We start from the raw sequence: 27,891 nt of genomic DNA, 5'->3' as shown, positions 1-27,891 counted from the left end.
CCAGAAATCCAATTTAAAAGAAGCCAGTACCTGTTGTTTAGATTCCCACATTGAAAAATTTCAAGGTAAGATTTAACAAAAGATTCCAGACCATGAAACCCATCCACAAACCTATGTATAATTCTACAAGAGGCTTCATTTTGCCTTTGCCATCAAGACATTCAAAACACTTTGGGAACAGCAGCAAAAATGAAATAAAGGAATATGCCAATTTACAAGTCTAAAACCCTTTTTAATCAGATTTTTAATTTAATCACCTGGTACCTATTTGAAAACTACAGTAGTCTTGAGTATTAGGAAGTAGGCATTATCACCAAATGGAAGTCATTGTGACATGTACATCTCTATTTACACTATAACAATTTGAAGAGGTTTTCAATTTTAAAAAGACGCGCTTACTAAACAAAACTGAAGTTGGGCATCTGCACGTGAAGAAATCATAATGTAAGATATCCTCTCAAAAACTGGCATCTTAAACAATGTTGCTAACTGGCAATAGTTCCACATGGTAATCGTCCCAACAATCACTTTTCCTGAAATGCTACGTCTGAGACCGAGTGAAAATTAAAAATTAAGTTACATGGTTATTGAATGCAACTAGAAATATGCCACAAAATTATTTTTACAATACATTTCTGCTGAAATAATTCCTAGGTGAAGCTTTTCTTTTATACACATATACAAAGTTTAGACAGCAATATACACATTAATCACAGTGAGGATGCTGGTAAGTTCACCATCTGTAGTGTAGATACAAAATGCAAAGCAGCCTTCGAAGAGAACAATGCTACACAGCAAGCAGAGCTGGCCTGTTAAACAGCAAAACACCAAAAGGTCCCCCAAAATGGGATACAGTGCAGGAAAAGCAGCATGCGCTTTTATACAAATAGCAGTTTATGGCTAATGGTAGACATAACTGTAGTAACAAAGACTCTTGAGCGGCTGTGCATAGTTAAAATTCCTATGTCATTTGTTTCTCTTTATACCACTCCACAAATTCATCCAGCAACACTGGCCCTGAAAGAAAGCCACAAATAAGAAACTTTGTATACATTAAAAAAAAAGACTTTGAGGAACAGCATCTGGAATTAAATGAAGTTTGTTTTTCGTGCAAATACATACATGCTCCATCTTCATCATAATTGCTGAGGTCAAGATTAATGGTTCTGCTGAATTCCAGAACATTGCACCACTGGTCCTTGTTGATAACCTTGTACTTAGATTGCTGCTTAAAACAAGAGTGATAGTTACTGAAAACAGAATTCTCCAATTTTAAGATACACCTTTTGAGAAATGGGTATTTCAGGCCAATATGGAAGCCAATTTTAGAACTGAAACTATCAACATAATATACCAAAATCTAAGTGCTATAGCTATAATATTTGAGGAAAAAATGTCAGGAGTTACCTTCCTTAAAAAATCTAGTATTATAAAAGAAGGCAGTCAAGGATATATGACTTATGAGTATACACTGCTGCTTTCAAAAACCACACACACGCAATAGACATATTTACTTCATTATCACACCTGCAAAAATGAATCACAGAAGGAATCAGCTAACACGTATTGCTAAAGAGAGCTAAAATAGAACAGTATGCTAGTGGACTTTTACTTGGATAAGCTAAAAACTTGTACATTTAGGTAAACCGTTTTCATGGCTAAACATTCACAGGGGACAGTAAGTCATCACCTCCAAAAGCTCTATTAAATATTAAGTGCCCAAAGCAGTTCAGATACTGAGGCTAACGAGGTTGCATGTCTAATGTCACTCAAACTCAGTTGATAGCATCCGCTGTTTCAAAAATTATAAAGGATACTAGAGACATGGAAGCCAACCAGCTGTTACCTGGTATCTCTCTCATTAATGTACATTATTTACAAGTAATTACTGCAAATATTCAAGTAAGGGAACATTTTCAACTCACTGCTAATCCTCAATTTTAATGTTTCGTATCGTAGGTTTTTTTTAAAGGTTTAAAATATAAAAAGAGCTTTCTACTTGTACCTCTAGGAACTGGTGAAATACTGGAAAAAGGGGCCATGTTTTTCCTAAGAGAAGTCCTAACATACACTTGGCAGTATTTATATCTAGGCTTCGCTGGTCCTTTTCCTGTCAAAGAGAAAAAATAAAGTTACCTTCAATACTTCTCACTTGAAATAGTATCCAAGTCAAACATTAGTTATATATTCTTCCCAATGTATAACTGATGTGAGAACTATATTTGATTATCTTCATCTAGTGCTATCTCTCTTTTTTATTTTTATCATTTTAAAATACACAAAGTGAAGCCAGACCTCCTAACTAGAGCTATTGGAGATTTAACTTTTACTCTTTTGACAAATGTCAGATATATGTATCTGTTCCATCTCTAGTCTGAATACCAGCTTCCTAACTTGGATAGCTAATTAAGGGCACAAACCAATGCATGTGTGGACCAAAAGAAGTCCTACAATTCCTGGCATATCTGGCTGGAGGACTGTTGGGAGTTGTAGGACTTTTTCTGTCTAAACATGCACAGGATTGCATCCTAAATAGATTCACAATTTCGTATTATTTTGTTGCACTGTCAGCTACAGAGAGGTACCAGGCAGTTCATTCCTGTTCTTCTCCAACAAAGCTTGGAGTTTCATCAGCTGCTCAGTGCAATTGCTCATCCTGAGCTCAGCATTAATTTGGTGCGTGAAAGCACTGAAGGAGAAGGCCCAAGACCCTTCTAACAATTCCACCAGCATGTGCCTTAGTTCCTGCAGAGAAAATTGTTCTATTCCAAATGTCCTCAAGAGGTGTCAGTGGTCGGCAATGTCCTTCCCCTGCATTCACTCTCTACGTGAAAAGTTGTGAGCCCACAGTTCTCATTCTCTCACTGTGAAATAAGTTGACTAAAGTAGTGGTGAGAGGAAATCGATAAGAGGACTACAGGGGTGACTCTTGGCCTATCTTAGGAAGAACCAGAGAGAGAGGCAAGGCCTCATCCTGCTGCTACTGGAAGAGGGGGTGGAAGAGAGAGGAGGGAAAGCTGAGAACAACCTCATGGTGCCCAGTGGTAGCTTGAGTCAGAGAGGGGGAAGAAAAGGAGAGGGGGGCCCAAGGCCTCATCTTGCTGCTTCTGGGGAGGTGGTAAAGGAAGAGAGAAGGGACCACTGCTGATTGGGTTGGGATATTGGAGGGAGGAGGAAAAGAAAGGAGAAGCTGAGGAAGGCAGTGCTTGTTCCCACACCTAAATTAGGGTTGGCTAAGAATCTTCTTCTCCCTTTTAACCTCACCACAACCCAGTGAGGTAGGTTAGGCTGGGAGTCAGTGATTGGGCCAAAGTCACCCAGTGAGCTTCATGGCCAAATGGTGACTTGAAGCCAAGTCTCCCAGTCCAACAATCTAACCACTACGCCACACTAGCTCACAAAGCAAAAAGTCCCCTCTTGATTTCTCCTGATTTTGCAGGGGGAAAGGTTTTCAAAATGGTACTGTATATACATATAACAATCAAATAGAAAAAATACCATAAAGTTGTCCTATTTTATTTTAACAGGATAGTATGAGACCATATGGGAGTAACTGAAGGAATTAAATTGATTTGAACAGTAGCTGTTTTGGGGTAATCTGGGGAACTGTTTGGAGATTCAAGTTGAAGCATTTGGAGTGATTTGGATGGGAAGCTAGCTTGCGAATGTAAAATTTAAATTCTTCTAGTTCTAAATTTGCAAAAATAGATACAAATTAGTATATGCAAATTATCTGGAATAATTTCTCTCAGGCCCCTGACCCTGGCTCTTTTGGATACCCAGCAATGCCCCTCTGTGGGAGTTTATGATGGGACAGTCTACCACTATCTAAAACTACAGTTTTCAGAACTAAAGAAAGGAAGTAGTGTAAGAGTCAAGCTGGGAAGCCATAAAATTAATGTAAGTGCAATAAAACACTAACTTGCAAATGATTAATTTAAGTGACTCGCTAGATTAATAAATATATACGACTGGATTAAAATTATAAGAACACAAATGGAATGTCGCACACTAAAGAACACTTGACTGAGTGTGCAATCTTACGCACGTTTAGACAGAATAAAGTACTATGACTCCTAGCATGCCCCAGCCACGATTGCACCCATAATGATTCTAGTAACACCACTGCAGAAACTTTTCCCCATGAAAGCAATTGTATGAGAAGTCATGAAAACAGAGTGATCAGAATTTGAACTACTCACACGTGCAAAATCAAATGCATATCTGTAAATAAGTTTAAAATTTGTAGGTTCATTTAATAAAGATCTCAAGTAATCCAAGGAATTTCTTAGTTTTTCTGTTGTATCACATCTGAAAAAAATTTAAAAAAAATCAATTTATGTTTCAGAGAATTAGCTGGACTATTATAATCATGATACAATTTTCTGATCCTACCTTAACCCATTTGTTTTTTAGAATTTATAAATTGCCTTTCCAAAACATTCAAGGAGTTACAGACGAAATATATAATTGCTATTATGTCTGCCATTTAATGTTATACTCTTAGCATAATATGCAGATTGAGACCTAATACGGTTCTTTCACATTGTTCATAGACATTTAGGAAAAGAAGCTATATACATTTGAAATTATCTATATATTCCGATAGCTACTGATCCAGTATTCTGAAGATTACTGAATCAGAAGGCACCGAAAGTTCGATTTCTTGCATACCCAATTTAAGGTTTGTAAGATTATGCTGCACCTATTCACAGGTGATGATTAAAGTTAATACTTACTGCAGAGATGTCATTCCTTTTAACCATTCTTGCAATGTAAAGTAACCCATGTTCTGAGCATCCAGCTTCCAAGCTAACACAAGCATAACTACCTAGTTTAAAACAAAACAAACAAAATTGCATTACAGAAGAAGCTAGTTTTCTTGAATGCTTAAACACCAAACCTAGCAACTTTGGACTAAACAACAAGTGCCTTTTTTAACTGTACCATGCTGAATGCTCTTATTTGGGTCTTTCCTACCCAACTCCCAGCCAACTCTCAAAACAAGAATGAAAGTGATATAAGAATCTAACTTGTTTCAAGGTGAGCAAACCTGCAAAGGAAGAACTGTGTCTGAACCTGCCTCACTCTCCTCAAAGCAGCCTTTAACCCTAGTCAGCAGCTAAATGTTGTACATTTGCCTTATTTTTAATTGAGCAAGGACCGACAAGCCAACAATATTGGCTCTGCCAGCAGAGGCACAAGTCTCTTCAACTCTCCTCCTCTCCACTATGAACACTGAGAGCAACAGAGGCTGTGCCCAGAATGCTTTGACAAGTCTCTTCCTTATGCTGCTCCCTCCCACCTGCACGTCAAGTCAAAGACAAGTAGGAGGAAGCAGCTGAGGTACAATAAAGTGGTTCCAGTCAAGGCCTTTTTTGCTGTTGACACTGGAAGAAAGGTGGCCAACTTTTTGGGGCCATGGGCACATTTGGCAATTTAAAGGAACTGTCCTGGACACCACCTCAAAATCACTGCCACGGAGACATAGCAAAGGATAAGCAACTTGCTCAAAAAACAGTACGAGGCAGAGGTGGGGTCTGAGCCCCAACATACTGAACAACTCCTTTGTATCTAGTATTCAGCACCAATAGAAACCTATTTCACAGCAATCCCAGCTGCCGGTAAGAAAATGTGTTCATTAAAAATAAAAAGTGGGAGAAGTAGGGTACCTTGGTGGATTCCAATGAAAGTCTCCAGGGGTGCATTAGTGCCCAGGGCACTACTGACTTTATATTTCTCCTGCGGGACATAGTCTGAGGTGCATAGTAAGGAGAGGCCTTGGGACTGGGAGCTATACTGGAGGCCAAATGGGAAGTACAAAATAAGCCAAAGGCAAGGGCGGAACCAAGGAATCTTCTACAATAATATCAGTAAAAGGTTTATTAAAGTGCCAGGTGCCTACGCGTTTCAAACGCGGTTGCGTTCTTCCTCAGGGCTTTATAACGTTAGTGAAAAAAGCCCTGAGGAAGAACGCAACCGCGTTCGAAACACGTAGGCACCTGGCACTTTAATAAACCTTTTACTAATAATATTATTGTAGAAGATTCCTTGGTTCCGCCCTTGCCTTCGGCTTATTTTTTATTCCCCTACGGGGGTTTTCTTCTTTTCGCACTGGCCAAATGGGAAGCCCATGAGGATAGGATTGTGTTCCTGGGCTGCCAGTTGCTTTATCTTTAAGGTGTAAAATTCACTCCATTTGTTAAACTGCTATTATGGTTGCTATTGGTCTCAACCTTTTAGAGATTCACACACAAAAAGGCAAACACTTCCTAAATATGCACCAGCACACCCTTGTTTGTAATACCTTTTCAACAAAAGACTTTTCTCTTCAATACAGAATGATAGTTTCAATTCGTAAATTGCTCAGAGGCTTCAGGACAGAGCAGAATATAACACAAATGATTTTTTTTAAGTTACAAGACTGTACTTCCCCATTTTTCATTATTTAAAAGTGAACAAGCTCTCTCTCTCTGTCAGCTATAAATGAACCTGAACTTACATTTTCTGGTTCAACCCCAATGTCCTCACAGAATTTCTCCATTCCTTCAGGACCCACAATATCATCTGTTCCTACAAGCAAATGAGACTGTGTTATTTTTACTTGAAGAATTACAATTAGGTTTTATCAATCATCCAAAATACAGGATTGTTCAGACATTGCAGTCCCACAACTATGCGGCTGTTCAGACCCTGCTCTATGCATGGGAAGGTGGATAGCAGGCTTCAGACATTAAGGCTTCCCCCCTACCCCACCCTCTACAATACTTTATTTCAGTCTTCACCAAACTGGTGCCCTCCAAATGTTCTGGGCTTCAACTCCCATCAGTCCCAGACATCCCAAAGGTCTGGAAAGCTGGAAGCTGTAGTACAAAACATCTAGAAGGCACATGGTTGGGAAGGCTCCTCTGCATTAAAGATGCACATCCACGTATAACTTTAAAAAGATGCAGAAATGCAAAGAGATTTCAATTGCTCCCCAAAAGAGAATTCTGAAAGCCTGTCTCCTTTCAGTGAACAGTGTTTCAATCATTAATCACGCCCTGCTTTTTCATCTTTTAAGATTTCTATTCACGGCTCCATTAAATAAGAGAGTCTGCAACTCAAAAGTTAGACATCCAACAACTCAAACACAACTTAGAACTGCAGACTTTTGCATCATTTGGTAAAGTAGGATTTTCATAAATGCACCTAGTAAGCATATTTGTAAAACTATCTGCAACTTAAAACCAAAATTCAAAATAGGTGCTCACTAGCATCTTTACTTTTTTGGAAGGCTAAATATATGAATTCTATTCTTTAAATTGAAGGGGGGGGGAAGAATGATCTGATCATTTGTTACAAAAGATCTTTTTATTCAAATTCAAATATAATACATACATACACACACACTCTTGAAATGTCAAGATTATCGGGTTAAGCAAGAAATAGTAAGCATTGCTTACCTGCATATTCATAGAACCATTCTAAGCACCTCTTGCTTGAGAACATGTCATCTTCTGTCTTTATTCTAGCAGAATCATATTTTCTGTACATGCTAGTTATGAAGAGAAAGAGATCAAGAATTTAAGTTTTCATTTCTATAAAAGATACATAAATACTGATAATGTATTGACAAGCATTTGAAAATAACCTCTTGTTTTAGTTAAGCCATTGATTTTCAGAGATTTGACACAATTAAACGAGTACTAGCACAAGCCAGATGACAATTTACAGCTATAACATATAACATTCCTATTTAACACATAGCATTTCTATATTGGAAACTAAGATCATAACAGTTGACACTCTTGAAGCAGGAGAAAAGGCCATAAGCAGAAGTGATCACTTCTCTGAATTTTCAGATTTCAAGTCTCCAGTTGTGGAATATATAAGGAAAAACACAAAGGATCGTAGTTTGATATCCTAGTTTGTTAACCAACTACAGTATGTACAAACCACAGTTTCCTATAGCTGGATAGAACAAGAAACTGCAGTTTGTTCCAAATTGTGATGAAAAGCTTTAAATGTCCTTCCCCCTGCGCCTGGAGGAAAGGGGGAATTGAGTGAGCCAAAGTACACCACAAGTCAGCCACATAAAGACAAGCGGTTTGCTGCTGTGTCTGAGCCAGGCCTATATTTTTATCCTGGCCTATATAATTTTAATGACTGGACTTTTTCCAGAGACAAGGTCTTAGAGGGGGAACAAATCTGATTCTGGTGTACATTCCAAGGCCACAATCATATCTCATAGGCCACTTTATTCGGTGGGTGGGTGGGATTATAATCAAAGATCTTATGTCCAATTCTAGAAATATTTCATCCTAAACAATTTATGAGTGGAAATACTGTATTCATACTTAGTTATTACATAATCCTCAAAGCATAAAAATATAGACTGCCAGAGCTAAGACATAAGGAAATAAAACCTGCTACCTCCTTAGTAAGCCAGTGGAAGAGTTGAAATTTGAGTCCACATGTCCTGACATGATGTCCATTCAAAAGCCATGACTCCTGACTGAAAAACAGATGCACAAAGTAAAATTACGTACCCATCATGTCTACTTTTTTTAGCCGAGAGGTCATCACCAGCTGCAGGTCGCCTCTTTTTTCTTGGAGGCATCACTTTGCTAAAGCAGTCTGATGAACTGCAAGACCTGAGACTTCCTGCGGAATAATTTGGAGGAAAGAACAAGGATTAAAAAGATGTAAAATCTTAACAACCAGCAATAATTTCATATAGTCCTACTCCATATCTCAAAAGAAGTTGAGGCAGCTGACAAACTAAAAACACAAACTTTAAAATATCAAACAATAAACCATAACAAAATAGCAGAGGGGCATTAAAGGTCAGAAAACTACACTAAAACATCAGCAGAGAAGTGTCCAACACAAAAAATTCTCAATTCTAAAAACAGCAACAGATAATTTTCTGTTGAAACCATTGTTACTTTGTACCTGAAACTGATACAGGTAAGTGCCAGTTGTACCGACTTAAGGCAGTTCCAAAGGCAGAGTGTCTCTACTAAAAAAGCTCAATTTCCAGTCACCACCCACTTAAATTCTTCATGAGGTGGTCCCCAAAGAAAGGTCTCCCAAGAGGGTATCGGAAAACAGGCAGTTTCATACAGGAGTCGGCAGTCCCAGAGATAAGCTATGATGTTCAGAGTTTGGTACCAGGTTAACACCAGCACTTTGAACTGCAGTCAATGAAGATCTTTTAAAACCAGCAAGGTATGCTCCATATAACCTGCACAGCTGATATACTCTATATTTTGAAACCAACTGAAGTTTCTGAGGAGTCTTCAAAGGAACCCCAACAAAAAAAAGCATTGCAGTAATCCAGTGACTAGGTTATTAAGGCATGGTTATCTATGCCTGGAATACATCGGCCTACAAGGAGTTGCCACTGATGCCACTTGGGCATCCAGAATAAGGCCCAGATCTGAAACTGTGAAACTGATCCTTAAGGGAAAGTGCAACCCCAGCAAGAACAGGTTGAACCTCACCTTCCCAGTTGCAACCATCTCTATTTTGTATGGATTTAATTTATTAGCCCTCATCCAGTCCATTACTGATCCCAGACACCACTGCAGTACTTCCACCTCACTCCGATAAAGAGCCAAAATAGTGCTGGGTGTCATCCACATAACAATGACAGTTTACTCTAAATCCCTGGATGACTTCACTCAATTGTTTCATGCAGAGGTTGAAAAGTATGGTGGTGGGGCTGGGGGAATGGGAGCACTGCAGAATACCATAGCATAACTGCCATGGCCCCCACACCCTGCCCCTAGTTCCTACCTTCTGAAACTTGTAATATTTTACTGAGAGTCAGAGGCAAAGAGAATTAACAAGATTGTACTCCTTCTGCCCTCTCTCAGTATTTGTGCCAAATTCAGGTCTGAAGCCAGACTGAAATAGATCCAATATTGATTGACTGATTTTTATTTAAGTAGAACTAGCAAAGTAACTATTTGGGAATTATCAGATCATCAGGCATGCTCTACTCCTTATTGCAAATTCTAAAGAATTAATCAATTTTTTAACAGCCTCTTCAAAAATCTAATCCTATGCAAGGTAACTCAAATTTAGAATTTGCCTTCATGTGAACTCCTATGTCACCTCATGAAGACACAGACACTTGCCCAAATGTCCAGCTGACCCCAGCCTTCACCTCCCTCTCTACATGCTGGATCTACCAATTATGTTCCCTTATATATAATCAGTATGATTACAGTTAATATGTACCAACTTCTCCAACTCAAATAAAATTCTATAGGGAAAGCAGAGGTGAATACACAACCAGATGGCATTGACAATGTAGTATCTTTAGCTTCAGCATTTATACACACACACACAAATGAAAGAGAACTGTGAATGGAAAAGCATGGGTGCACAGGCCATATTTTTAAGTGAGCCCAATATACAAGACTGCAGAACACCTTTCAGCTTGCACAGGATGCAAGTTAGGATGACAGCCGTAACTGACAACTCCTATGCTTTTTGGTGTATGAGTGTAACTGTGTAAGCCTTAACTCACCTTTTCATCTGAAGGTTTTTGATCCTTTAAAATGTAATCTATAATAAGCAGCCCAAGTGCAAGTGAAGGGCCGCAGCTCACAAATAGAGGGCATGCTTTGTCTTGATGTCTGGGAGAGCCACTGCCAGTAACTACTGGGTTAAATAAACCAATGGTCTGAATTACTGTAATACAGATTCATATGCCTATAATACTCATTCACACAACCCAATGCCTGCAGTGATGTTATCAAATGCATAGCATTGGGAGTTTCCATTATAATGGTGCTATTCTAAGACTATTTCATGTTTCAAAACTCAGTGGGCCAGTTCGCACACCACAGTGGCAATTCCTTGGCTAACCCAGGAATTACAGGGTTGAGTGGAGTGTGCAAGTTTGCTAGTTCTGCTTTTAATTAACAACCTAGGAAAACTCCATGGGCAATTATTGAGTTAATTCTGTGTTGTTTAACCCATAAATAACCCAGAGTTTCCAAGTTCACACATCATGAAAAAACATAGGAACAGGGCATTCCTGGAATGTTAATTAAAAGTAGAAACAACAAGCACGTGGTTCATCTCCTCCATTTGTCCCTGCAATTCCTGGGTTAAACAACCCGAGAATTGCCACCATGATGTACAAATCAGATCACTGGCAGCTGTTTCTTTCGAAAAGTGGTAGTATAACTATAGAATTAATAAAAGCAGTATCACAGAAACATACAATAAATTCTACTGTGTAATATGTGCACAATAGAGTCATCAAGGTGGCCACTGAAATGACTGTTAACATTGTAGGAATTGTGGATCAAGGACTCTATATGAATTTACACATGTTAAGGTTACATTTTTGAAAAACTAGTTGAGGAATGGACCCTTTGAAATAAGACATGTTATAGGGCTTCTAGTGCTCTGCTACAACAATAGTAAACACAAAGAGCAACTGATATAATGGGATTGAAATATATGTGGCAATTCTCTTTCCTAACACTGAACTTTAAAAGCTAATTGACTGGCCCCCAATTTTATGATAATTCCTAGAAAAGTTCATCTCTTTTGTTTGTTGGTATTAATCTCTAAAGAGTGGCAACCCAACATGTTTCCCCTACACCCAGCATTTTTAAAAATGAGCTCTACCTGTTTGACGATCGTCTTGACTGGCGTCTTCTGTCAAATTCTGTAAAACATTTAAATCAATGCAGTTAACTGGGAGTTCAGCTACTGCCATGTAGTTTTCAATTATCACCAGCTATCCCTTTTCATTTTACCACTTTCCTCCGCTCTCCCTATTTCTGCTGTGTCATATTTTAGTGACTGGCCTCTGTAAAGAGCCATGCAGACTCATGCAACTATAAATCAATAACAATATAACATTTATTGATTACATTTCTATGCCACCCAACAGCTGAAGCTCTCCGGGTTTCTATAGGGCTTCTCATGATAGGCCTGCTGTAAACTTTTCAAATAAAGACAATACACCTAAGACAACATTTTAGAAAAACAAACCATTTCCAAATGAATGATCTTGCAGGACTTCACATGTTAGGTTGTTTTTTCCCCCTTAGGAGTTGTATTTTCCCTTTCAGCAGAAGGTTGCAAGGTAGTTTGTTAAGAGATTTGCAGGAAGACATTTACCATAGAACTCTTTATCATATGCAAAGTACATTAGATCTTAAGAAGATGTGTTTTACAAAATCAGAAGCATTCAGGAAACCTTATTATTTCATTTCCCTTTAATGCTTGTAACTATCAAAATGTATGGACACAATGAAGATACAGATTTCAGAGCAATTTCCCAGAACACAGAATTTAAAAAAACTCATCCATGCATGCAAACTTAGTAAGAAGCTGCAGCTTAGATTCCCTCCCTGCACCGGACCCAAAGGCAGCCAACCAGCCATAGACGTGTTACTTACAACTTGCTAGTAAATGACAACATAATTGAATTAAGAACTGCCCTGAAGGAAGATAGTTAAGAAGTTGATATGACACATAGGCCTAGAAGTCTGCTGAAGTACAGATTTGAAAGAGGATATGCCAATGCTAAGGAAGAATTTCCAAAATCACAAACTTGCCAATATTCAGTCAGCACTTGGCTTCAGAACTAGTGAGCATGGCCAGAAGGATTCAACTTTGGGAATAGCTGAAGCAGCCCTGTAGGAAAGAGCAACTAAAGCAGATTCTAACATGAGAGACTGGTTGCCAGAGTACCAGTGAGGCTGTAAAGTGCTCGGGGATTATAGCCTTCAGAGCCGCCAATGACAGGAAAAGGGGGAGCAAACAACAAAGTGATGGGCAAGAGAAACCACGAGATTATCCAACTTAGAAAAGGATAGTACTTCTGAACAGGCACTGAAGGGACTTTTAGGAAGTCCTAGCAGTTGTGGCAAGAGTTGCTTAGGATGACTTAGCTGGAGGGATAGGCACTAAAGTATCTACTGCACTTTGAGGAAATAGCATTAGTGTGTGAGGGGAAATGAGTGTGTGAGGAGAAATGAGTAAGTATACAAAGGAGAAGCTGCGAGTATTATTTGGCTTGAAAATCCTTAAGATGTATCCTATACCTCTACCACACAATTACTCTGGGGAGACAAAGCATCCCTTTACAGAATGTTCTTGACTATCCCAAGAGCTGAGGGTTTACAATTACTGGCATACATATGGGAGTATGTGGGGCTGTGCGCTGTTTGTAGGACTGGGTACAACAGGACAGGCACTGGCACTGCAATGTGGATGGGGTGTGCGAGTGGGAATATATAAACAACATATGTGAGTTGTGCATGTAAAAGCAGCGTCAATGTTCATGTGAAGATGAGTACGAAAGCAAAGGGGGAACAGAACGGAACCAAAAAAGATATTACACATACTTGAATTTACATCCGTCTTCCATTTCTCTTTTCATAGTAATAGAAGAAGATTCCTAAAATATACATTTAAGACTATATAACTAGCAGATTCAAAAATTGCAAATGATTACCAGTCTATTAAGAGTGTGGTAAATCTTGTGAATATTTGCCAGTGTTGATAGATGAGAGTTCAGCTGAAAATCTAGAGAGGGAAAAATAAAACAAAGTTTTTTCTTATCTTGGTTATGTCACCCTATTACAGTGCTTACTGAACACCTTTCAAGATTACTGCACAGATTAGGCAAAAGATTTATACTGGAACATTTAATAAACTATACCCTTAATTGTGGATTGCCTTTCTTCTGTCACAAGAGACAGCAATTATGTCTAGCTTTTTAAAATGCCTGCAATCACCAACATTCCTGAATGCCAATTGGATCTCAAACCTCTAACTGCAATGTGAATACTTCCATTAAGAATACTACATCTCAAACACAATACAGCATACATTACTCACCAACAATGCACTTCAACAAACAGATTGATGAATTAAGCCTGAAATGAAATCTCATCATCTCTCACCTTGCTTTATAGATAAAGAAACAGAGAAATAACCTATGTCACAAGAATGAAATAAGGATTTCTAAAGTATGTGATAATAGACAGAGATAGACAGCTATCTCACACACATGCATTTTAAGTGCAGTCCTACTAGAAGACATAAAATCTGACAATGGATATGGCCCTGACTTTTTATTAATATGTACTTTGAATTTCAATAGGACTACTTTGATGTACTGACACCAATGTTTTAAAAGCCTGTGAACCAAAGGAGAGGAAAGGTGAAAATTTTGTACACATTAAAAATCATACACTTTATAACAAAGTCTATAAAAAATATCCATCACAAAGCCAACCAGAGGCATATCCCACGGCCATGTTAAGTGCGAATTGATCTTCCAAGTATTCTCTAAAGGGACATTTCCTTAATTTGTGGCACCTTAAAGACTAACACATTTATTAAGGCATAAGCTTTTGTGGACACTGCCCAATTCATCAGATGCATGAAATGTTAACCTCAAATTGGGAGTTCTATATGAGGGATGGGGAACTTGATGCCTGGAGGCCAAATCCAGCCCTCTGTGGATCCTGTCCCACTATTCCAACCACAAATTGTTTGGTGGTTTTCCAGCTTTTGTGTGGGTTTCCCCCCATTCTAAAAGGCTGAAATGCCTCTTCTACAGCTTAGTGACAGTATCGGCCTGTTCAGATCACACGTTAAGCCATGGTTAGGTCTCTGACCCTTTTGCAGCAAATGGTTAGTGAGCATATTTAAACCGTGATTATGTAGCCATCAGATAGGAATAGCTCACACAACATGCTAAGTCATGGTTCACACAGAACACCAAGCCATAATGTTATAGCTCAAAAGGTTTAACCACTGTGGCCTAATGTGTCATCTGAACAGGGTTTATGCATTTTAAATTATAGTATGCTAGTATTCTTTGTATTTTTGGCTCCACCCATTTGCCATCAATTCCACCCACCAGTATAATGCCACCCCCAAGAGCTTCTCCAAAATTAAATTAAATTCTTGGGCTGAAAGACATTTCCCACCCCTGGCCTAGTGGGATATTTGTAGGGACCTTGGAAAAAGAATTCTGGAGTACTTAAGAGATCCAGGCGCACCGATGTCCTAATCTAACTGAACAGGCTCACAACTGCATTTGTTGTTCTTGTGTTGTTATTTATTATTTATTTATTTATTTCATTTCATTTCTATACCACTCAAGAGCCAAAGCTCTCTAGGCAGTTCACAGCCATTCACAAAAATCACAAACCAGAACATTATACATTACAATACAACATAGTAAAAATATTTAATGTACAAAATGTAAAACAATTTAGTAGCATAATCTACCACTGTATTTTTGGCTGCACCCTCTTTGCCAACCCACCACTGGAATGCACTTCCTACTGCTTCTCCAAAATTGAATTTGGACCTTGGGCTGAAAGAGGCTACCCACAGGAGCGGGGGGGGGGGGGGGGGAGAAATGTAAACTTTGTTGTTGGAGGGTAACACAATTTTCATTTCCCCACCCCAGCAAGTGTCTACAAATCTGCCAATTTCAGGTTAACACGCCATGCATCTGATTGAGTAATCGGTGTCCAAGAATATTTGTTTCAAAATAAATTTATTATTAAAGCTGTCACAAGTCTCTTAGCTATTTTTGCCGCAACAGAAAAACACAGCTACCTCTCTGCAAATTGTCACAAAGCCGCACTTACAAATTCCTGCAGTAATTGGCTCTATCCCATTTGAAACTGGTTCAAGCCATGGTTAAGAAACTAGCAACACTAAACTTGCACAGAGCACAAACATCACAGGCCTGGGCCTTGCTAATAACTAAGAGGCAAGGATACTTGGGCCAGGATAACTGTGATACCTAGATCTAACCTGTACAAGACAAGCAGAACTACAATGCACATCAACTGTAATAGATCCCAGGGCATAGTCTGAAGGCACATGAGTCAGCCGCCTTGTTGAAGCTAAGCAGGTCTGTGTCTGAGCAGAGGTTGGAGGGGGAACCACATGTAGCCACTTTTGAGTTCCATGATGGAAGAAAGGTGGGATTATAAATGTAATAAATAAATAATTACCACTGTAACAGCTCATGACAAATACAGAATTGTGGCAACGTAATTGGCTCCATGGTGACAAATGTTTCTAGAATTGTGTATCTAAAGGTACCACCATAAAAGTTTTACAGTACTATATAATATGTCTGGCAGTGATATTTTTTCCTGGCACAGCAGCACTGAAGCATTATTCTGCACCAGCACAAAATCCTGGTTTGCCTACCAGCAAACACGCTGCCTTCCAAATTAAATCATTTGCTGGCAAAGATGTTCATAGGATTGTACATCAAATTTATTTTAAGATTAGCTTTTGGTCAGATCAGTATTTTTATTTTTACCTAGCCTTAAGGTCACTTACCCCCCATAGAAGCCATCACATTATCCTGAAAGGGGATATTTCGCTTGGCTCTCTTCAGCTCTCAAAACATACAAAACGTAGAACATAGTGTGAATATGTTTTCCATCCTCAGTAATACAAAGTTATTCTTAGCTCTGCAAAAACGATCTAGGATAAAAAAATAAAAAACACCCCTTTGCTATATGCCCATATGAATGCAATACCCCCTGTAAGTACATAGACTAGAGAGAAGTGAATTAGAATGGTCAAATTACTGCTGATGTCACAAAATAGAAAGTTCTGACCTGAACTGATCTACTAAAGCCATGGTGTCTTTCACTATGAACATCTGGAGCCCAATATGATTCATGGTGAGTAAAAGGGATTGTTAAGTTATATCCATTACTACTGAGTAATTCTTTGATTCAAAGAAACAGCATAGTCAGAGGGAAGGGTGGCATGTATCTAGCCTCTGCTTTGATGGACGCCAATTGCAAATACAATATTAGGCCCACTTGGCAGTTTCAATGTGTTGTAACTCATGTTTTTCAGGTGATTATCCTATCAAGTATTAGAGAGAACACAAGTATGTAATCGAAATACATATATGTCTCAGTGTGAAATAGAACTAACTAAACTGTGTAAGTGAAACTGAAGGAAGCCCAACAAACCCAGTGGAAGATAGATGAATTCTGTTGAAATACTTGAGTGGTTGTAAGCCTATCAAGAGTCCATCTAGTCCATCATTCTGTTCAAACAGTGGCCAACCAGCTGTCGACGAGGAACCCACAAGCAGGACACAAAAGCAACAGCACCCTCCCACCCTTGTTCCCCAGCAACTGGTGTACATGGCATACTGCCTCTCATACAGGAAGGAAGCACACAGATATCAGGACTACTAGCCGTTGAGGTAACATTTAAGTCACATTAAGGGAACAATCCTATGCATTTTTATATACAAAACAGTTCTCCTTTTTGTAGGACCTTATTCTGTCTAAACATGCATACAATTGCACCTTAAATGTACCTTGATTTTCCCCCTTAAATATTTCAGGTCAAACACTTGTGGTGTACTGAGACAAAAGAATTAACATGGGGCATTTTGCTTTGTGTTGGTGTTTACTAAGTAAAAGTAAAATATACAAATTGAAATTTTTCTGATGCAAATCACCCTATGCAAATTAGCCTAGGGAAACTTTTCTAATTCATTTTTTTCCCAGAAAACCCACATCACTGACACCCTCATCATTGACCCATCACGTTACACTCTTCCAGCTCCAGGAATCTACAGGGATGTGATGATTTCACATCTCTCTCCCTCGCTTTGGAGTAAGCTTTTAAAGTAATACAGTCCTTCAGAAGTACATCAGAAAGAAACGGAGAAGCCAGAAGTTTCTCCCATTCACAGTCATTCAGCATCTTCCTCTCTCCATTGTAAGTATTAAGTTGTTTTCTCCATTCACAATAACGCAGTCATGCTGGTGCAATCTGTTGTAGTATCGCAGTAGCTTCCTCTCCCCATTGTCAGTACTAGCCTGCTTTCCTCATCTACAATAACACACCGTTATTATTAGTAGCATGAGGGGTGCCTCCCCATGGGGAGGGGGACTGAGTGAAGTGTCAGCCCAGTCCTTCAAACTTCCAATATTGTAGAGCCACCATCCCCCTTTTGGGATGATGCTCTTTTCGTCAGGTACAGGGTAGATCAACCCCCTGGAGACGCTGTTCAGTGAATGGAGAAAGCAGGCTAGTAATGTCAATGGGGAGAGGAAGCTGCTGTACCACTGTGAATTCAAGAAACAACACTAGACTTCCTGCAGGAGGACTGCAGCTGGACAGGGCACGAGAGGATGAGTCAAATTATGCACAGTAGCCTATTAGATGGTTCATGATGCATGGCATCGTAGACTATTTCAAAAATAAGCTAATGGGTGTACTTTATTAATCCATCATAGATTGAAATGACATTGACATTTCTCTAAATTGGCTGAACTGGTGCTCTCTCTTTTGGGGTTGCTGATGTACCACAATGACTTACATAGGTACTTGTAGGCTAATAGTATGTGTTGACTACTTTTTATTCTCTTATCAAGTACAGATATTTGATACAAGAAGTTTGCCTGGTTTCTAGAACAAAGCCTTTTGTTTTGTTTAGAAGTTGAGAATATTCTGTTGACTGATAATGGATTCTGCCTCTTGGTGTGAACAATTAACAAGTCTTCAAATTTGCTCATGTTGGGAAATGCCAGTGAGTATTAGAAAAGTGGACAAATTTAATGAACACTTTAGGAAAAATATTATCTTCTCATTCATGTTGTATCATGCAGCTAAACTACATGATGATTCTATTCTTATAAGCATACACAGATATCCTGCCTGGTTCAAAGAATGCAAAGTCAGAGACCAATGAATTTACAAGTACTGAATAGGTGTCCAAAGCTGGAGCACGCATAATGCTAGTATTAAGGTGAAATGATAATCAACACAAATCTGCACTAAAGCTTTGTATATAATTAGGGATAATGTGAAAATAAGGCTGCAATCCTTATGGTTAATTGCAAGCAAATTTCATTAACTTAGTAAACTTACCTCTGAATAAACATGCATATGATTGGATTGCTTGTCAATCTTCACACATGTAGAAGAGAAAGTATTGTTTCCTAGAGCTATAGCAACTTTGTTGTTCTTTAACGCTAATCCAGATTAGAGAACAGCCCTTTTTATTTTGGGATCATTTAAAAAGTCTATTTCTAAAACATGACATACGACAATATTTACAGTAAAACCCACAAAGTTCTATGCAAGTTATATAAGCAAAAGGCATTTGGATGTTAGGGCTGGCCCACCTCTTTCCTCCCCAATGCAGAGCCCTGTGTCCTCCCAAAAGCCACTTGGGAAAATCTCAGGAAGTGCTGTGGGAAACTGCAGTGGGAGGGGGAAAATCTTGCACAAACGCTTCTGCCCATTTTTCAGCAATTTCTCCCTCCCGTTGCAGCCCCCTCCCCCACATCCCAGGCCTGTCTTGAGAGTTACAAGAAGTTTTGTTTGGAAAAGGAAGCAGGGAAAACCCAGTGCATGAGTAGCCCTCTGCTCATGGAACTTTTGTATACAACCCACAGTATATTGCCTCAGAACACAACACTACAGAAAACAAAGCTTCATATTTAACTTTCTTCAAAGAAAACGTCTGTTTAAATATAACACAACAAACTGAGTATTAACCTTCCAAATACATAGAATTCTCAATTTGTACTACAGCGTTACTTTAAAGACCAACGGCCAAATGCAAAACATGTTTACTAAAAATCAAGTTCTTTCAAGTTCAATGAGACTTATTTCCCAACAAGTATGCTTGACAACATGATCTTATACACGTTTACTTGGAACAGTGCAATCCTGTACATGTCTATTCAGAAGTAAGACACATCAATAGGGTTTATTCTCAGAAAAAATGTGCATAGGATTACAGCCCAAATCCCTCTAAATTCAACAGGACTTACTCCCTAGTAAGGGTTTGTAGAACTGCAGCCTGAAGCTGAAGCCTTCAAGGGCAATCTTAAGAACAAGAAGCAAGCTCCATTGGTTTTTTTTAAAGCAGGGGTGAGGAACTTGTGGCCTTCCTGATGTTTTGGCCTACAACTCCCACCAGCCCTCACTATCGGCTATGCTGGCTATGGCTGGTGGGAGTTGCCATCTATAACATCTGGAGGGCCACAAGTTGCCCACCCGTTTTAGAGGATCTATATTCCAAGTAAACATGATTAGATCCTAGCCTTGCAATTCAATTCTAAAGATTTCCTTAGCTGTGTGAAGACTTTTCCATGCACTTAGTAGCACCTTTTCAAGTTATAGTTCCCAATGTGTTTCATGGAGGCTGAATGAGAAAAAGGACCTCAGAAGCCCTACCGGATGTGCAGAAATCTCCCTCCCGCACTGTTCTTTGGATCCCAGCCAAACCAGTTGATTGTGGAGCAAGGTGTTTAGGACATGGGACTACTTTATCTAATACATAAAGCAGAAAGAGGATTGTATGGATTCATCTCGATATATTCATACAAAAATGAGGAATGCTGGATTCACGTGAGCTTCAGAAGCAGCTGTCTATGCTGGAAATCAAAAACTTTACACATTCTTCATCCTCTCCTGCCTTAGACACAATGCTAATAAAGATAAACTGGCCACAATGACCAATTTCAATATCTTATTAAAAACAAAAAAGGTGGTGAGAATCTTATTTGTGAGGAAATAACAGGAAGACTTCTCTTACTAGTGGGCCTAGCCTTCATGGTCAAAAAACAAATAAGAATCTGAAGAATGGTTGAGAAGCTTCTTGCAAAAATAACCAGGATATTTTAGTTAATATTTTTGAAGGAAATGGTGAGTAATAAGTTTGAAAACACAGCTTAGTAACTATTTAAAGAGATTCATATTTACCCAAAATCCCCTTGCAGGGCTGACTACAGTTCGTTGGTTTCTAGCAATGCAATCATACACATGTCTACACAGAAGCAAATCCCACTGAATCTAATGAGGTTTGTGCATAGGATTTACATAGGAGTAAGCCACACTGAACGCAATGAGATATGCTTCTGACTAGACATTTATAGGATCATACTGCAAGGTTACACATTTGAAATAGTGCAATCTTATATAAATTTACTTAAGAGCTAGTGCCATTGAGTTAGTGGGAATTACTCTCTGTAAGTATGTATATGATTGCAGCATGAGTTACTAAAATGATACTGAAGAACCTAAGGAAAGGATCCTAATTACAGTTTGCTTACTCATGAACAATATTCAGTCTAAAAATGTTTTGCTTGTACTGCTAAATGTGTCATTTCAGATGCTGCTTTTCTTTTCTTTTTTAATCTTGTGGTGGCTTTTTTCACTTCTGGTACTAGGAAATTAACTTCTATGTTAGAGAGAGTATTTTGGCTTAAATGCTGTACTGTTTTAAAAAGCATGTGGGTATTCTAAAAACACTTAACACTTTGTGCTTTAAGCCCAAGACACTTTTGGAAGAATTGTAAAGCCTTTTTATGGGGCTAGTGTTCAGTAGCCAGAACAGACCTAGGAAATGTAATTCTGATCGTTTTATACTGCCATTCAATGAGATATACATCCAAGCAAACATGGTTAGGATTATACCACCTTGGGTCTTGAAAAGGCAAGTGTGATGCAGATAATGCAGCCTTCTATTTTAAAACTCACTTTGTAGGCACAGGCAACCAGAAATTCCATGTAGTTAAGTGGTGGTGGAAGGGTGGATCACTCCACCCCTCCTCTGATATTGTGTTTGTTAGAAGGCACTTGTTAAAGTTAGCCTTCTAAGTCTTACATGCTAAGAGACAAATGGTCTGCTTTTTCACTCTGGCTTTTTCCCTTCACGTCTAGCAGAGAAACACAGACTTGTAGCCTTTCAACATGCTAGTAACTTTTGTAGGCTTCTTTACAAGGCTGAAAGAAATGTACATTTTTAGTTTTAAAAATCTGAAAAATAAGGAAAGATTCAAGACAGAAATCTACATAAGCAGTAGATTGTTGCTAATAAATAGGCAAAATACAGTACTTGTCTCCTGGAAACACTAATTAGTGGCAAGATAAACTGTTCAGATCCATTCCAAAATAAGTTTATTTGGAAGTAAGTTACTGACTTCAGACAGTGTGTTTGGGAACACAACCAAAAATTCCTTTACTTTTTTTCCTTTTTTAATCTCTTGATGATTTCTCCATAAAGCAGACAATGCTAATCAGGCAATAGGAAAGTTTGCCCAGTGCAGGTAAAACACTAGACAAGCAGCAAGACATGAACAAATTAAAGAGCAAAAATCACATGAATACAAGCTTCGACCTCCTTTACGGCTACCTTCCCTTCTTAAAAAAGAAAAGCAGGTACACCTCTCCGCAAAGCTGCAGCAGGCCCCGATTCCCCAAGTACGGCTCACTGCAAGGATCGCTATACCTGCGCTTTGCCCAGGAGAAAAGGGTTACGTGCCTGGGTCCGCTCTCAAGCTGCACCCCACCAGCCCAAACACAGGGGCGAATGGTGGCGGAGACAGGAGGGGGTGTGTGGGGAAAGACAGACAGTTGGCAGCGCACTGCACTTTGGGAGCTGTAGTGCGCAGCACACATCGCGCCGCGCAGGAGACAGGAGGGGGGAACTCAAACTCCCACAATGCCATGGGAGAGGGAGAGAAAGGGAGAGAGGGGTGTTCCTTTCTCCCTTTCACAGCGGGCCCCAGATCCATGAAGATAAAGGATGCCTTCCCTCCTCCCACTTCTCCTCTAATTCGGGGGGGGGGGGGAGATGACTAGCATGGGTGTGTTGGTGGGTGTGTGGAAAACCCACCTCATCTTCCCACCGGGCAGCCAGATTAATTTCTATCCGGAAGAATCCCTGAGCGAAGCCGGGCGAACTGCGTCACATGCCATTCCCACCCCCCGCATTCCCCTCCGAGGGCCACCCTCTTTCTCCGCTAGCCTCCTTTCTCCTCCCAGCCTCCCGTCGCCTCAGTCTCTCCAGCCCCTCACCCTCTGACACGTCCCCCACCCGCCCTCTCCCTCCCCACAGGAGAGCGTCCCCCCTCCCCCTTCCCAACTGCCGTTCAGGGGTCGCCAGGCGCCCCCTCCTACGCGCGAGACCTGCGCCCCTACTTACTGACAGCGGCAGCATCCGAGTGCATTTTTGTGCAGCGGTAGCGCGCGCACACACTGCCCCGCGCGGGCGGTCCGACCGGCTCCCTCACTGTTCCGTTCTGCGCTCTCCAACGCAAAAGCCCGCCCTCTGGCCCCGCCCACCCAGAGCCGCCATTGGAGAGCGCCTCCTCGCTCCGACCTCTCGCCGCCGCTCCGACGGGACGCTTCGGCTGCCACTCCTCCCAGCACGGCCTGCCGCGCCTGACTCGCCCATCCCGGGGTTTCAAGCCTCCCCATTGGTCAATCGGTTTGGAAGCGAGCCACCTGCTCCGCAACATCTATTGGGCTACTGCGTCCGCCAATCACCACACCAAGCGCGTGCGAAGGACGAACACTAGCGTTGTGTGGCCCCTCGGTCTGATTGGACAGGGCGGGTCGGACACCACGCCCACCCCTTGAATTGATTGGTTAGGAGTGGAACGCAAACCATTGATGGTATGAAGAGTTGAAGGGGGGGGGACTAAATAGTTTCTTGCTGTCATTGCTGAGAATACCGACGTGAGCATTTTAGAAGCAGAATTGCAATAGAATGTTGATACGGTATTCGATCCTGTACTTTATAGAAGACAGGAGTCTTTTAAACATTCATTAAACAGACTCATTTGTGGGAAATAGAGTAAACTCTGAGATCTTTTCTGAGAAGCTGAATGTGCATTTTCAGACATAGTTTACCTCTAAAAAAATTAAGAGCCCTTGTAAAAGATGCATGGATAAGTGGTGGAGGAAGGGGCATTAACAAAATCCAACATCATAACTGAAAGTTAAGTATGAGCTCTACATTACCAGTAGGTGGCACTCCTAGCGTTTACACCCGACACTGCTTTGCCATAAAACTGGAAGAAATTGAACACTGCGTCAGAAGTACAGTTTGACATCAACGATCGTTGCTGGATTGGCACTAGATGATGCATATTAAAGAGGCAACGTGATATGCCTTATTAGACCAACTTCTTTCTGTGTAAAATTAAGTGAAACTTTAAAGTACACAGATATTTTAATCAGGAACAAAAGCAGGCAATTGTGTGACCTATACACAAAGCAAGGTTACTTATTACAACCAATTTTTTAGCCTCTTTAGGTAAAGAGAGGCCTAAGCACGTAACTTCTAGTATTTAGAACACTGTTATTGTGTGCATCTTTGAGGTATTAAAGGTTATATAAATAAGCTAGTTGCTATTTGACGCAACTAAAAATATTTGCAGTATCTGCATTTGCTTTACCCTGAAGATAGTCTGTTCTAGTAGAAACAATAGAGTCCTGGGGATTCTTGTAATATAAATATATTTATTGGGGTGCTAGCTTTTGTGGGCTAGCACCCACTTCATCAAATATGTGAAGTAAAATCCAAAACTAAAAAATGTGTATATGTGCACATACGTGCACACACAGACACACACACGAAAAAGTTAAAAAGACAAAGGAAAAAAGTTTGTCAATAGTGTTAGTTCACATATGTGCTAACTTTGTTTTTCTGCTGAAAATAAAGCTATTGCTAGTGTCTCACTAGTCTCCCTGTCAGTGCCTTGGAAATCCACAACAATAGTTATAACAAATGTGATACATTTTCAGATATCCTGTGTATTCAATGGTTGGTTTCTAGGCCCTGCTTCCTATAAAGCTTTTCTTTTCAGTCTTTATATATACCTGCCAACTTAGAAAATCACTTTATGCATCTGATGAAGTGGGATCTAGAGCGTCATCAGATGAGCGTTTTATCACACACTCACTATGACCCACTTACGGATGTTCACGTGTCCTTTAGACGTCGACATCTGCCCCCCACTCCTTCCGCTCATTTTTCCGTAGCAAAATAGGTACCTTGTAATCCGTCCTTTTTCTAAAAAAATGGAATGTGCCGCCATTTCCTGCTGTATGGAGGAAAAGCATCGCGATATAAATGCCCCCTGAATGGGCCACGTGGTTGTTGCCGTTTCCTCTTTCTCTCCTCATGTAAAGAGACCATCCCTACTGTGGGACAGCAGCAGGAAGCCATAGCGCTGGTAGGGAAACATCCCTCTGATGATGCTTCTAGCCAATAAAGTTTATGCCATAAGAGATTCTCTATATGAGCATTTTTTAAAAAAATTTTTTGCATGCTTCTGATTAGTAACTTACAGAAGTTTGCTGGTTCTTTTCATGATGTCGTCAACCTCCAGGAAGTCTCCTGCACTTTTCTCCGTTTGATGGCACTGTTTCACTGAAGATATAGACCATTACCAAGAAGGAAGTTTTCAATTAGCAGTCTAAAAAAGCCCATCATAAACCTGGAAAGTCTTTGGAAGAAGAAAGACTGGTAAGGTGGCGAGATTTTTGCTTAATGTAGAGAAGCTCTAGATTTAGCCTACCCTGATCCTCTGCATTTTATTCCCACTAGGGGGAATGGAATTTACTCCCAGGTAAGTGAATATTGGATGGGGGAAAGCTGGAATTAAGCAGGCCGTAACAACCCCTTTATTATTATTATTTTATTATTTTAAAATGCCCAAAACAATGGCATGCGTCAGAGAGACTTGAGAACAATATTTTAGCACTGAAATCCTTGCAATATTACATCACTATTATTAACCCCATTATGCCCAGAACCCATCCTTAATGGTTTGCCCCAAATTGCCAACTTCCAGGCGAGCCATGCCAACAAAATTCACTGAATGGGAGGCTGAACCTCCCATGACTGAATGAGAGGGATGCAATGAACCCCAAAACTTTCACACACAAAAAACATTTTCTGATATTTGTTCCAGGCAATAGGCCGTATTCTGGAAAATGGCTCTGAACACCAACTTCCAAGTGAGCCAAACTAACCAAATTCACCAGTCACGCATGATTAGATGGGAGTAGTGTAATTCGCCACACAACGTCCACAGAAACCACATTCTGATACCTGCTATCAGCTGTATTCAGTATTGCAGGGTATATGGATTTTTTAAAATCCATCCCATCCATATTTCACAGATTGTCAGGCATCTTTCGCTCCAAAATCTAGTCATTGACAGAATCTGATTTTTGTATGAGAATCTCATTTGTTTACAAATGTGCTTTTCTGAGGTCATCAGAAATGTCTTTTGATCATGGTATGACATGTTTCCATACAACTCACATTTGGTTAAACCAAAAATATTGTTTTGTTTTTGTATTTTAATTTTGTAGTATGTATGATGATGATGATGATGATGATGATTTATATAGCACCATCAATGTTTTTGAATTTATTTTTACCTGCTTTGTGCATCTCGGATATGAGATGGAGTGCAAGAGTGTTAAATAGCAAATACTTCTCATGTTGCTTTATGGGCAAATATGCCTGGACACCCTTTTTAAGGGCCAGTTGTGGGGAAAGAGTATTGGAGACATATGGTCAGTTTTGTAATATGTTTACAGATATACAAGTTGGATGTGGGGAGCAGTCAGGCACACAGAGAGGCAATATTATTCTTTAAAGCATTTCTGAAGTGAGGTGGGTGATAACAAGGAACAGGACATTTTCAGTGGTGGCACCTTGTGCTTGAAAACCTCTCTCCTTGCCCATTTGCCAGATTCTCCCTCTACTAATACTTTTTTTTAAAAAAAAATGAGACACAATTTGATGTTGCTACTACTCTGAATTGTGATCTGTTGATTACTTTATTTATTTATTTATTGCATTTCTATACCGCCCAATAGCCAAAGCTCTCTGGGTGGTTCACAAAAATTAAAACCATTCAAAGTATAAAACAACAGTATAAAACCATAATATAAAATACAATATAAACCCTATTACTAGGGTTTATATTGTGATTTTATCTCTCTATATTTGTTATCTGCTTCTGGATTCTTCATGATAAATATTCTAAAGCAAATACAATAGCATCAGAGGTGCTGATGAATTCCCTCCAGATAAATGGTTCTCAAACTATGATCCAGGAAATGCTGGGTTCAAAATCAAAGGTTTTGTCAATGAAAAAGTTGATAATGTTGGACAGCTTTCAATCAGATTTCCATCTGATTGAATTTCAACAGAAACATTCTGTTGAATATTCACAAACATTCCAACAGAAACATTCTGATTGAAGCATTTCTATAAATCCCACATCAATCGCAGCAGTAGGAGAGTATTTGTGTGGATCCTAGGTTGAACTGTCAATTTACACCGGGCAATGATGGTGCCCAATAGACCCAGCCTGTGTTCCACATGAAAACTTAGAGCTATCTACATAGAGCTCCATCACACCAGCGGTTTAACACACTCTCACCACATCTGGTGTCACAGCACGGGACTCACACAACGTTGTCCCTGTCCTGCACCCATCTTGCCTCTTTTCCTCCATTTTGGATATTATTTTGGTCCGGGGAAAGTCTGGATTATGTTTCTTAAGTGGATTTAATGTGCCCTTAAGTCTCTGTGTATTGCTATCCTCTCACATTTTCTTTGTTGTGGGTGTGTGCTTTGAAGTCTTGCTGATGAAAGGGGAAGGTGGGGCAGTTCTCCTCCTCCAGCAAGCGAGTGGACTTATGTTTAGTGAGTTGAATGGACTTTTTACTGCTTTAACCTCACCTTCATTGCCTGCAGAAACGGAGCGCAGCCGATGAAATGTTAAATCAGTAAATTGCTAGACAACAATATACATGCACATCTAATGATGAATCACCGCGGACTCCGCAGCCTGAGGCAGTCTCACAGTCTTCTTTATGCCGCTGCTAGGGATAGCCTCCATTTTTTTTCTCTCTCTCTCCTGCGTAAGACTCCCAAGCAGAGGCTGCTCTCTCTTGGGCTGACCGCCTCTCCACCCGTGCCCTGCGCTTCTTCTGCCTTTGGGAAAACTTTTCTTTTTGGAGGGTTGTCCTTTGCAACATGCTGCTTTCCCCCCCCCCTTGCATCTTCCTCTGTTGCGTTGT

At 39.9% G+C, this 27,891-nt stretch overlaps 1 protein-coding gene across 2 annotated transcripts; it reads right to left on the bottom strand.

Moving 5' to 3' along the window:
- Nucleotides 1–211: 211 nt before the first annotated feature.
- Nucleotides 212–23,093, bottom strand: DCUN1D4 (defective in cullin neddylation 1 domain containing 4). 2 transcript variants are annotated; one of them, XM_063135791.1, is made up of 11 exons: nt 22,982–23,093; nt 13,478–13,548; nt 11,638–11,677; nt 8,532–8,646; nt 7,446–7,537; nt 6,503–6,573; nt 4,740–4,831; nt 4,203–4,311; nt 2,006–2,110; nt 1,123–1,225; nt 212–1,017 (listed from the first exon to the last, which is right to left on the bottom strand). In XM_063135791.1, exons 1-11 carry the CDS (start codon nt 23,004–23,006, stop codon nt 962–964), a joined length of 879 nt encoding a protein of 292 aa, XP_062991861.1. In that variant the 5' UTR covers nt 23,007–23,093; the 3' UTR covers nt 212–961. The 2 variants fall into 2 exon arrangements, with proteins under 2 accessions (XP_062991861.1, XP_062991862.1); XM_063135792.1 differs by lacking the exon at nt 22,982–23,093 and adding an exon at nt 16,345–16,487.
- Nucleotides 23,094–27,891: the final 4,798 nt, after the last annotated feature.

This window comes from Elgaria multicarinata, chromosome 10 (assembly GCF_023053635.1).
Source record: "Elgaria multicarinata webbii isolate HBS135686 ecotype San Diego chromosome 10, rElgMul1.1.pri, whole genome shotgun sequence".
Lineage (NCBI taxonomy): Eukaryota > Metazoa > Chordata > Lepidosauria > Squamata > Anguidae > Elgaria > Elgaria multicarinata.
This window is presented reverse-complemented; position numbering and strand designations above follow the sequence as displayed.